At 42.6% G+C, this 12,621-nt stretch overlaps 2 protein-coding genes across 5 annotated transcripts in view; one reads left to right on the forward strand and one right to left on the reverse strand.

Moving 5' to 3' along the window:
- MYO3B (myosin IIIB) overlaps positions 1-12,621 on the forward strand; it is a 519,880-nt gene that overhangs the window by 484,885 nt on the left and 22,374 nt on the right. The gene's annotated exons all lie outside the window — the stretch shown is intronic.
- Positions 12,447-12,621, reverse strand: part of LOC147378514 (uncharacterized) — a 50,070-nt gene continuing 49,895 nt past the window's right edge. The window contains exon 4 of the mRNA XM_086357458.1: positions 12,447-12,551. Within this exon, the coding sequence (XP_086213584.1) occupies positions 12,547-12,551 (5 nt within the window). The 3' untranslated portion in view covers positions 12,447-12,546. The remainder of the gene's footprint in view (positions 12,552-12,621) is intronic.

Raw genomic sequence — 12,621 nt, forward strand, 5'->3', positions numbered from 1 at the left:
CGACGACGTCATTAGTCTCACAAAACATACTGAGATCCACTTACAGTATGCTGTGAGGTATCATAAATAATTAAAAGAGAACTGCACATCTTAAAATAATGAGCTCCATATACTTGAACACGATGCAGCCTTGGCTTTCCACTGTTATTTTTTTTCCCAGTTCTCTCTGATGTGCACCCTGGTAGTCATTAGTCAGGAGCATCTGTGAGGTTTTCCTGTGTCATGAGATGTTAGCCCATTTTTCCTAGAGAATCCATATTATTTCGTGGAGCTCTCTGAATTTGTACACTGTGATATTCATGACACTGTAACCAGCAATGGTTAGTGTCAGCATTCCTTCTCCTCCACTTCTGATCTTGTCACTTTCCTTCCTTTGGGAAATTGCTCCCCAACACATATACTTCATGTGGTTCTGATGAGGCTCTCAGGCAAATTATGCCAATTCCTGGTCTAAACTTGGACTGTGTGACCCAGGCCTGGTATCTCAGGTATCCCCTCAGCCACTGTGACTGGCGCAGGGTGGGAGAAATGCCCTAAGTTAGGCCCACTTGTAATTTTTTACATATGGCTGCCTCCCTCCCCCAGATCACATCCTCCGGCATTGTCACTCCCCCATCCCTGCCAGGGAGAGAAAGGCTGTACAAAAGAGTGTGGTCAACGCCTAGGGAGGAGCAGAGTTTAGAGACAGAGAAAAGCGGGGTCACTGGGTATACAGGAGACAGTAGGAGAGAGAAAATCCAGGTTAGATGATGCGAGCCCCCCAGAACACCTAAAGCCAACCCTTCCTCACAGACTATTCTGTCAAGTAAACCAATGTTTTCTGTGCTGGATAAACAGACTTGAAGTGGCTCCTATCACCTCAGCTAACAAACATCGAACACATTATCTAACAGCAAATGGGACTTTACCACAGAAGTAAACAACAAAATGGCTAACTTGTGCTACAAGATTATTTCCCTGTGGGTGGCAGGTCCCGAGCATCTCCTGATGCCCCAGCCAGCAGCAGATGTGTTGAGGTAAACTGTGCCCCAAGACCAGCCCCTCATATGCAAACCCAACCCCACCCATGTTCCAACCCCCTCCTTCTTGCAGCTTTCCCCTTGCTTTTCCCTGTTGCTCTTGGCCACCCCGTGGCCATGCACTCTCTCCCAGCACACACACCCTTAGGGCCAAACTGCACTTACACATCTTCATCTGTTACTTTTCTATCTATTTTGCCAAAGGCAGCCCAGTACCAGGCACAGAAGATGATCATTAAAGCCTCACTGGCCCCAGTTGACTCGGCTGTGAGGGTTGTGTGGAGCCCAAGGTCAGGGAAGTACCCCGCCAACCCCCCCCCCCAATTCCCCATCTACAGAACACCTGTGCAAGAGAATGACATGGGCTCTGGAGCTGTCTGCTCCCATATTCACCAGCCCTTGGGATCTTGGGCAAGTCACTTACCCTCCCAAGTTTCATCTGTAAAGTAGGAACCATGACCACCATTTTACAGAGTTGTGGGGAGGACAAAAGATAATATATTCTAATCAGGCAGCCCAGCCCTCATGGGGATAGGAGGTGTTCAAAAAATGGCAGTAGTTCTTGCACTGCTGCCTTAACTAAAGATGGGCAGATGGTAGGTGGAAAGCTTATAGCCGCTGGAGAGGTGAGCTGTCCAGTACAGCTTGAGACAGGCAAGACTAGATGATGAGGTAGAAGCTGTTATTAGCCCTATACCTCTGCCCCCACCCAACACAGCCCACTTCTCCTTGTTTTCTGTTGCTTTCTAAGTGCCTCAAGGGTGTTCCAGGGTCTCCCAGCTCCAAAGGACATACCATCTGGGCCTTCATAGGCCTCCCTTCTCACTCGTAACCCCAACCAATTCTTGCCCCTTTCTCAGCTAGTCTAATGAATGAATGAGGCTCCTGTGGTCCCTATACCTAATGAAATCACGCTTCCTGAACCTGGCTGCATTTTAGTGGAGACCTTTCCAGTCACACCTGGAGGAGGGCATGGCAAACCACTCCAGTTTTTGTGCCTGGAGAATCCCCCTGGACAGAGGAGCCTGGCAGGCTGTAGTCCTTGGGGCTGCAAAGAGTTGGATACAACAGAGCAACTAAACACTTGCAGTCAAAATGCACAAGTGCAGGTGTTCCCAACATGTCCGGTCACTTACAATACCTACTATTATTTCTCTTGTGGATAATATATTTTGAAATTTTATCTTCTCCCAAGCATATAGTTTATTTAGTAAAATTAATTTCACCACTTTATTAATTATGGGAATGGTTGCCATTCGGGCTTAACCCACCATGATACAGTCAATGGCACTGCATTGAGGAAGTTCATTTCAGGCCAAAAGGAAAGAAATTTGAGTTTGTAATTAGCCCGTCTTTGATGCGGCTGGGTTTTTTCAAATACTGAAAACAGTCTAAGAAGCTTCATCACAATCATTCTGAGAGGTATCCCTCCCTTAACCCCTGCCCCCCACCCAAGAAGCTGTTGCTTCTGGTACCAGCCCCGAGAGAGAGTGGGCCCGTCAGCCCCTCATGTCTCACCTCCTAGGTGGGCCTTCTGTTGACTGGTTCCAGCCTGACGCTCTCCATCTGCCCCTCCTCATCTGAGCTAGATCTTACCTAAGTTTAGCTGGGCCTCAGAGTACAATGTAAATCGTGCAGAACGCTGCTTCTAGCTGTTCCACATACCTAAGCATTACTGCACATTCCTAATTGGCCTTAATTTGGCCATGAAATTCCTTAATTCTGATTATGTGTTTTCTTCCTACCCATAACATTCAAGGGGGGAAGAAGCCATTTTAAATAAGCATCCGTTCCTCTGTTCTTTTTTCCACTTTTGCCTTCAACTACAGCTACCCGCCTGCCTCACTGCTTCTGGAATGGAGAAGGCCCTGTAAGAGGATAAGAAACGAAGCATGTGGTAGAAGGCAACCTCCCAGCTGAAGTAGGCCTAGGAAGCCATTGCTCTAGATGGCTCTAAATGCCCCCTAGGATACCAGTCATAAGCCTGTGAAAAAAGCTTCAATTCTTTCCGGAAGGAATCTTTTTCGCTTGCCAGTGTCTGCTGATTAGGTGTTGTGTCTTCATTGGTGGCTCAGACAGTAAAGCATCTGCCTACAATGCGGGAAACCCGGGTTTGATTCCTGAATCGGGAGGATCCCATGGAGAAGGAAATGGCAACCCACTCCAGTACTCTTGCCTGGAAGATCCCATGGATGGAGGATCCTGGTAGGCTACAGTCCATGGGGTCGCAAAGAGTTGTACACGACAGAGAGATATAACTTTCAAGTTTCATCCTACCTTTATATTGTCTGTGAACCTCATAGAGTTGGTTTTCTATCCACACATTTTCCTGCTTAGGTAGGAAAACATGGCCTAAAAATGGCCTCCATTTTAGAAGTGTGGTACCAGAATTTTTGGCTGCCTATTGTTGACCCTGACTTGCTCTCAGCAACCCCATCTTTTGGGGGTAATTTCCTTACCATCTAGGTGGAAAGTATGAGCAATCCTGCCTTCTATTATAGAACAGCCATGGAGCAACCCTTAAAAGAGGTCCTGCCAAGGTGGTGCCCCCCAGGATACCAGCCAACCAGGCAAGGACATGGGAAAGAGGAGGCGGAGGCATCAACACAGCAGTGGTCATGCTTCTTTCCACTCCCGGGCTCTCCAGAGTGCCTCTAGATCCTACCAGGCTGGGTTCACTACCTGCCCATCCATTCTGTGAGTCCCTGACTTCCTTCCAGTGAATTCCCCTTTTTACTTAAGATGATCTCAATTGGTTTCTGATGACTGCAGCCAAGATGCATAGCTCATTCTGGTACCAACCGCATTGTGAAGGACTCTTCCGACCAAGTAGATATAGCAGTATCTATTAGTGGTGGTTCTGCTGCCAATATTTCTGGCTCTGTGGCTCTGATGTTTATTGGAACTAAAAAGCTTTGTATTTTGGTATAATGAATTGGAATAAAATGGCTAAGAGAAAGATCAGCACAGTACTGGAGTAGAGAACAAACAATTCTAAAAAGGTCTAGTTGTGCAACTTATTTCTCAACATAGCATCTAAACGTAATCATAGCATTTGGGGACAGCTAAAGTGATTGATTTTGCAGAAAATATTTGTTGTTTAATTACAGGATCATATGGGTCTTTTGGCAACCAACAGATGCCAAAACAGACTTTAAGCACCATCTTGAGAAACTTGTGATTTGCTTAGTGTGCTTTTAATTTAAAGCATATGGCTTCACATTCAAGTGCAGTGTCCAAAACGAAGACATTAGTAATGAATCACCCTATTGGAGAAAACGCAGTGCTCCTGGACCAGGTCTTTGGTCTGTATACTCAAATGGTTCTATTTAGAGGCATAAACACGAAGCAGCTCTCCCTGTTTTCGCTGGATGTTCCTGGGGTGCATGGGACATCAAAGGACCACACGGACAACTTCCCCAGCAACGTCCAGCACTTGGCACCAGGGCCTGCCTCCATCTGAATAAACAGGGTGCAGCTTGGTCACTGAAAACTAGAAGGCCTAGAGAGACCATTTCTTTTGTGGTGGCTTTTCCTTTTTTAGTCTCTCAGCCTCCTAGCCTAGCCTGATACTTCATGGCACTTGGGGAGTTCAGCCATCCTATGTGGAAATTCAGAACTACAGCCCTTCTACCAAGAGTCGTGTTTGTGGCTGCAGGCTGAGAACCTGGATCCATTCAGACCACATGTGGTATCCCTGGTAATAAGAGATGGCCAGTGAGGAAATGACCAGAGTGTAGTAGTAAGAACATGGGCTCTGGTGTCAAATTTTAATCCCCTGGCCATTTTCTAGTTATGTGAACCCACGCAAGGCATTTCAGTTTCCCGAGTCTCGGTTTCCCAATCTGTAAAATTGGTACTATTACCAATTTTCAGGAGTTGCTATGAGAATTAAATGAAATTACCTATGTCAGAGTTAAGCTAAGCCTCTGGTACCTAGTAAGTCATAATCATATAATTAGCTATTATTGTAATTATTATTAAAGGGAGGGCCTGCTTCCTTTCACTTTTCACTTTCATACATTGATGAAGGAAATGGCAACCCACTCCAGTGTTCTTGCCTGGAGAATCCCAGGGATGGGGGAGCCTGGTGGGCTGCCGTCTATGGAGTCGCACAGAGTTGGACACGACTGAAGCGACTTAGAAGCAGCAGCAGCAGCAGCTTCCTCTCTGCCTCTAGTTTGTCAAGCCTTTGCTTAAATTCAGTACACTTTTAGTAAAGTGTCTTACTGCAGGCTGGGTTCTGTGTTTTAGATGCTTTCACATTCTTAGTGTGTTGTGTTGCTTGAAAAATAGATTTACTATTTCTCTGCTATTTTTTTCTGATCAGGAACATGACCCAGAAAGGATGTTTGCACACATCCTTTCTTCATTTTTATAAGACCTACCCCGTCTCCATCGTGTTCTTATTTATCCTGTCTCCTCACCAATCAGCAGAATGGACTATATCAAGCTAAGGTATATAATTCTGTTAACACTGGGAGCATCCTTTGGCCATACTCTGGGTAACTATGACTGCCTTTCCATCAAAGGAGAGGCATTTCAGGTTTATCCAGTGGGCTGTATTCCCTGAAGAGAGCTCTGAGTAGGAAATACCTTCCTTGCAAAGATTTATGATAGACGTTTATACGTTATGCATAGTGATCTGTTGTTAAATATAAAAGTTGTGAATATTTTCCACTTTATTGTTTGTGTTTTATATATTTTCTCTTTTTTGTTTGCTCTTTCACTGTTAAAAGTTTTTTATGATTTTTTTTCTCATTTTAATGTAGTCAACTCTATATTTTCCTTAGAGTATCTGCCTTTGGTATAATACTTATAGAGTTCTTTCCCACCCCAATTATATATTCACCCATATCTTTTATCATTTTAAAGACTTCATTAACATTTAGATTTAATATAAATATCCTTAAAGTGTTTATTCTTAAACCATCTGGAATTTACCTAGCACAAATGATTAGGTTCATGAATCAACCATCATTGCTATCTTCTCTTCCTGGAGGTCTTGCCTTCCTGCCTTGTAACAGCAATGGCTCATGAAAGGCACCAGAAAAAAAAAGCAAAAGCAGCCCATTCAATGTAAGCAACAGAAAACTCTAAAGACACTCACTTCCTTGTTTATATATTTTAATGATTTGTTGTGACATGCTTTAATGGTTTAGCCTTTTAATTGAGTTTTCTGCTGCATTTATAACAAAATTTTGAATGTAGAGTGAGTCAATGTTAATTAATGGGATTTGTCTCACTTCTCAGGGGTGCTGGGACAGAGAAAAAAGGTTAAGATTCACTCTTAGGTCCTTTTCACATTTTGTTTCGTCTGTTCTCACTCTAGCCAAGGTTTTCATCACCTCAGCTTGGACTCCTGCTGTGTCCTTTTCCATTTTCCCTTTTTCCTCTCCTCTAATTCATTCTATTACACTACTACCAATTACAGTCAGCCCTCCCCTCTGTATCTGAGGACTGGTTGGACCCACAGATACAAGGGGCCATTTTATATAAGGGACTTGAGCATGCATGGATTTTGGTGTTCATGGGGTATCCCGGAACCGATCACCCTCAGATGCTGAGGGACAGCTGTACTGTGTCGTGTTCCTGATCAGAAACCTCAGTGCCTCTCCAAGGCTCACAGGATAAAAGACAAAATCTTTAAGACTGACTTCCAAACCTTCACAACTAAACCTTATTTTATGTGTTTTCAAACAAATGTCCAGCTCCCTAACCCCTGAAACACACCTTCCTAATCAGTGATGATACTAGGAGAGGGCATTTGAGCCCTTTACTTCCATAATACATTAATTTTGTTGTTTAGGTGCTATGTCTGTTTCCCACTCTTTTGCAACCCCATGGACAATAGCCTGCCAGGCTCTTCTGTCCATGGGGTTACTGGAGGAGCAAGAATACTGGAGTGGGTTGCCATTTCCTTCTCCAGAGGATCTCCCTGACCCAGGGATTGACCCCTCATCTCCTACACTGGCAGACAGAGTCTAAATTTTTTTATTTTTTAAAATTTTTATTTTGCATCAGACCATAGTTGATTAGGGTTTCCCTGGTGGCTCAGATGGTAAAGCGTCTGCCTGCAATGCAGGAGACCTGGGTTCGATCCCTGGGTTGGGAAGATTCCCCTGGAGAAGGAAATGGCAACCCACTCCAGTACTCTTGCCTGGAAAATCCCATGGATGGAGGAGACTGGTAGGCTACAGTCCATGGGGTCACTGGCTCAGAGGTTAAAGTGTCTGCCTGCAATGCAGGAGACCTGGGTTCGATCCCTGGGTCGGGAAGATTCCCCTGGAGAAGGAAATGGCAACCCACTCCAGTATTCTTGCCTGGAGAATCCCATGGACGGAGGAGCCTGGTGGGCTAAGTTCATGGGGTCGCACAGAGTCGGACATGACTGAGCGACTTCACTTCAGTTCATAGTCGATTAACAATGTTGTGTTAGTTTTAGGTGTACAGCAAAGTGATTCAGTTATACATATACATGCATATATTCTTTTTCAAATTCTTTTCCATTTAGATTATTATAGAATATTGAGCAGAGTTCCCTGTGCTATACAGTAGGTCCTTGTTGGTTATCTATTAGAAATATAGAAGTGTATACGTGTCAATCCCGAACTCTCAGACTGCTCCTCCCCCTCAACCAAAAGCAGCATTATTGTTTGAAGTTGAAAATACTAATTGTTCATGTAACATAAAGTGTGAAAGAAAGTATCTTTAGAAAACCTTGCCAAGTTGAAAAAATCTAGTAGCATGTTTATTATTCAAGAAAATAAAACACCATGTACTTGTTACATAAGCCATTTGATAGCCCATATACTGTTTCTTTACTCTAAAGGAGTGTTTTTCCTAAATGATTTAAAACTTCCATATTCATTCTTTCCTTAGTATTCCTATGACTTATGCTTATTACTTTTAAAGGCTAAAGCTGCTGACATCTCCAAACATCATAAATGAAAAAGTCACGAGGACACCAACTATCTTTCTTATCACAAAATATGAAATATCAGTTATTCCCAGTCTAATCTTCTTTGGGACTGGGGATAACAGCTGTTTAATTAATCTGGGGCAAAGTTTTCTGTAATCACTTGACTTTTTTTTTTCTGGTTTTAAAATGCTAATAACCTATATCTTCATCAATAGAAACTTAACAAATGATGGTGCAACCATAAAAAATGTAATATTAGGAAGCCACAAAAAGTGAGTTGTATCCATATGTATTCTTATAGAACAGTCTCCATATTATATTGAAATATGAGAAAAGTCAAGGCACAGAGTGTAGAAATATGCTACATTTGAGGGGCTTGGGGGTTTGGGTTTTGCTCTAACAGCAGAAGTGACTGCTTTCTAATTGTATCTACATAGGCTATTTCACACAATACTGTAATGCCAGTGATTCCTCTGGAGCAAGGGGTAGGGGTCTGGAGAGGAATTAGTCATTCTGTCCTCTTTTGTGCTTGTCTGGTCCTATACGTAAAGTGTGTAAATTTTTCAATTAAAAATATTAATTAAACATTGTTTTGACTAAAATGTATAATGAAATTCTACTCTCATCTAATAACCCTTAAGCTAAGAGGAAAGTGAACTGTACCAAGAGATACAGAATCCAGCTAGGTCAGCATTTTCCGTAAATATAGGAAAAGAAAGTGGAGGAGGAGACTGTGCTTGAGGAACATGGTATTTCAGAGAGTGGCCGTGTATTGCAGATGTGCAGGGTTATAACTGGCTAGCTAGTTCTCAAGCCTACATTTCTGCTAATGGTAGAAAACAATCTGGTAGCTTCTAGGTATAAGCTCAATCATTTCCAGGGTTTTCCACAGTCTTTTTAAAACAAATACAGTTAATTCTGAACTCTCTTCCCTCACCCTTCTTCTCTGTTCCACTTCTTAGCCAATTGTTTTTGCTGTTTCAGATTTTGCAAATGTACTTTTTTTTTTTAACCTTTTTACTGGAGTATAGTTGATTTACAGTGTTGTGTTAGTTTTTGCTATATAGCAAACTGAATCAGTTATATGCATACATAGATCCACTCCTTTTTATTTTTCCATGTAGGTCATACAGAGTACTGAGTAGAGTTCCCTGTGCTATACAGTAGGTCCTCGTTGTTTATCTATTTTATATATACCAGCGTGTATATGCACTGGCAACCCACTCCAGTACTCTTGCCTGGAAACTCCCATGGACAGAGGAGCCTGGTAGGCTGCAGTCCATGGGGTTGCAAAGAGTCGGACACGACTGAGCGACTTCCCTTTCACTTTCCACTTTTATGCATTGGAGAAGGAAATGGCAACCCACTTCAGTGTTCTTGCCTGGAGAATCCCAGGGACGGAGGAGCCTGATGGGCTGCCGTCTGTGGGGTTGCACAGAGTCGGACATGACTGAAGCAACTTAGCAGCAGCAGCAGCAGTGTTTTATGTCAATCCCAAATATTAAAACATCTTTGGTACTTATTGCCTTTATCTCCTCCCTTACAGAACTTCTTGGGTTCATCACTCCCCTGAAACACACTCCCAAGTCATTGGAACACCTCTGATTTGCTAGGTCCAAGGGAGCTTCTCTGTCCTTTTCCTATTTCTCTTCTCTCGGCCTTCATAAACCAGCCCCTTTCTTAGTGTCTGTGAAGGTTACTCTCCTGGCTTTCCCCCAGCCTCATGATTACTCTTTGATTTCCTACTAAAACCTCTAAATGCTGGGGTTCCTCAGGCATCCAATAATCATCTTTCTTCTTCATCTATATTTATTCCCCAAACCTAAAATCCCGCTGAGGTGTTGATGACTCTTCAGTTCCTATGTCCAGCCCAGATTGTTTCTCTGCGTTCCACACATGCTTTCCATTCAGCATGTCCACTCAGATGTTTCGTAGACAACCCATGCTTCATGTATCCAAAACCGAACCCCTGATTTCCTCATAGCCTCGGAAGCCTCTGTCTTCCCTGGGTGTTCCCTATTTCAGTACATGGCATACCGTCCATTCAAGGACCCAAGCCAGCAATCGGGAAGCCTCTCTTGATTGTGCCCTTTCCCTCACCTTCTACATCCAGTCCTTTAGCAAGTTCTGTTTTTGTTTTGACTTCAACGTTTCTTGATTTTGTCTCAACCTCTTCTTCACCACCACAGCCTCGTCCAAATAGCCATCACCTCTGACCTCCTCACTGGTCTTCTTACTTTCACACTTACTCCAGCCAGAGAAAATGATTTTCATTAAAGAAGTAAACTGTTGCATATCTTTTTTCTTCCCATTCTCCTTCAGTAGCTTCCCATTGGCTTCAAATTCAGATTCCCTCCACGGACATCAAAGCCTTGGATGATTTGTTTCATTTGAGATCATTTGCAATAATCTACCTGTTTAGAGTTGAACTCCACCACTAGAATGAATGGACTGTCCGTGAAGACGGGGATCATGTCTGTCTTGCTCACCAATGCATCCCTAGGACCTGACACATGGAAGACGCTCAGTTGATCAGTGATATTGCTGTGGATTTAGGAATGCATATTTAAATTCCCACCATTTTCTGACACTGCTATGATATTCCTCATAAAAAGAAAATAAAAGTAATAATTGTGCTCTTAATAAGCAATTACAGCTTAGAAGGAAAGCAGTCATGAATACAAATTTATATTACAATTTTTCTCAATTATAATAAGCTGAATCACATGAGATTGCTCTATTAGATCATTTATTACAACCAATGGCAATTTCATAAGATGCCAGCTAACAAATAGTTAAATGAAGTGTCTATCTCTAGTTTAAGATGTTGTGTCAGGATAGATTCGATTATGCTGCAGAAACAAACACCCTGCACATCTTAGTGGGTTACAACCACAAAGGCTCATTTCTCACTCATGCTGTGCCACTGTGGCTTGGCTGTGGCTTTGCTTTGTGTCATCTTCACTCCGGGGCCCAGGCTACTGTAACAGTTTTCATCCAGATCATTGCTGGTAGAGATGGTGGCAGAAATTGAATGAACCACTTTCTAGCTTGTACCTAGAAATACACACATCCTTTTGTGTTTCATGGGCCTAAAAAACTCACATAACCATTCCTGAGTTCAACAGGGCAGGGATGTGAATCTTTCTGCTGGGAGAAGCACTTGAGGGGTAGCAATAGGAATATTTGGGATAAAAGAAACACCCTATGACAGTAATCCTGAGCAGCTACTGCTTTCACTTGATGTGCACGCACATGTGCTCAGTCGTGTCTGACTCTGTGACTCCATGTACTGCAACCCGCCAGGTTCCTCTGTCCTTGGGATTTTCCAGGCAAGAACACTGGAGCGAGTTGCCATTTCCTTTCCCAGGGGATCTTCCCAACTCAGGGATCAAAACCTGCATCTCCTGAGTCTTCTGCATTGGCAGGCGGGTTCTTTACCGCTGAGCCACCAGGAAGCTGCTTTAAGTAGTAGGTACCTGAATTTCAGGTCTGTGTCCTAGTAGTACATAGGACTAGGTTTATGCCATTTAACCCATTTGTGAAAGCAATATTACTCAGAATATGTACCTTAGAGTTCTGACTTGTATTTAGCATTTTATAAGTAATAATGTAGGCTTGTTGTATATGGAAAGCTCTAGGTAAAGGCACAAAGCTTGTAGAAATCAGGAATTTCAGAGAGTGACAGAAATCTCTCTGCTTGCTGATTTGAAAGATTAGTGAAAGGGAAATAATGATTAGGGGTCACTGATTTTTATGTACTTTTAAAAACTTGTATACCATTAAAACAACCTATAGACAAAATCCAGGGATGTTTAAGAAGTTGCCTGAAATTTGGGGACTGGTTCATTTTTGGAGGCTTTCTATTCTGCTAAGTTAGTCTTGTGATATAGTTATAAGCATGATGTTGGTGAGCGAACAGAGTGTAGGGTTAATCCTTTGTCTTACTTGCTATGTACTTTCTCTTTATACAAGATATAAATATTTATAGTGTGTAAGTTCCACAGACTTCTCAGTACAGTTCACGGGCCTCAAAGTAACTGGTAAGCAACTAACAGAAGTTAAAATGATGGCACTTGGTAAGCATTGCTCAGACTTCCCAGTGAGATTAAATAAGATGGAAAGATCCAAAATTCACAAATGTTTCCATAAGTGATAAATAGCATTCCTCACAGGCTCCTCACCTTCTCTTCTCCAGAGCCAGTACTGCAGGTTCTTATTAATGTCTAAATGCCCTTTACATAGAAGCTCTTGGAAAGACATCACCCAGTAAAGGGAAGAAAAAAAAAAAACCATAACTTTTCTTATAGCCTCCATGTACTCTGAGCATCTTATTCGAGCCTGAAGTCCTTTCTCTATCATCCTCCCCTCCCCATGCTCCTAGCCTCTCTTGTGAAATTAACCATTGATCTGAAAGTCAGAGATGCAAATCCCAAGAAAACTGGAAGCATTCCAGGGCCCACAAATACAAAGTTAATTACCTAAGGAAAACTACAAGAAAGACTTTTGTTTTCCACCAAAATCTCCTCCCCAGGCTGTTAGTTATGTCGTACATGGGCCCGATCGATACATTAGCGCTTGAGAACCAAAGTCCCTTGGAATAAATTAATCTGTCAGGGAAAGAAATAAACAAAGAACAAATTAACATGTTTTAAGACATTGCTTAAATTTTCATAAATA

The sequence above is a fragment of the Bos grunniens genome, chromosome 2, assembly GCF_055505025.1.
Source record: "Bos grunniens cultivar Pamir isolate PY7600 chromosome 2, Bosgru_T2T1.0, whole genome shotgun sequence".
Lineage (NCBI taxonomy): Eukaryota > Metazoa > Chordata > Mammalia > Artiodactyla > Bovidae > Bos > Bos grunniens.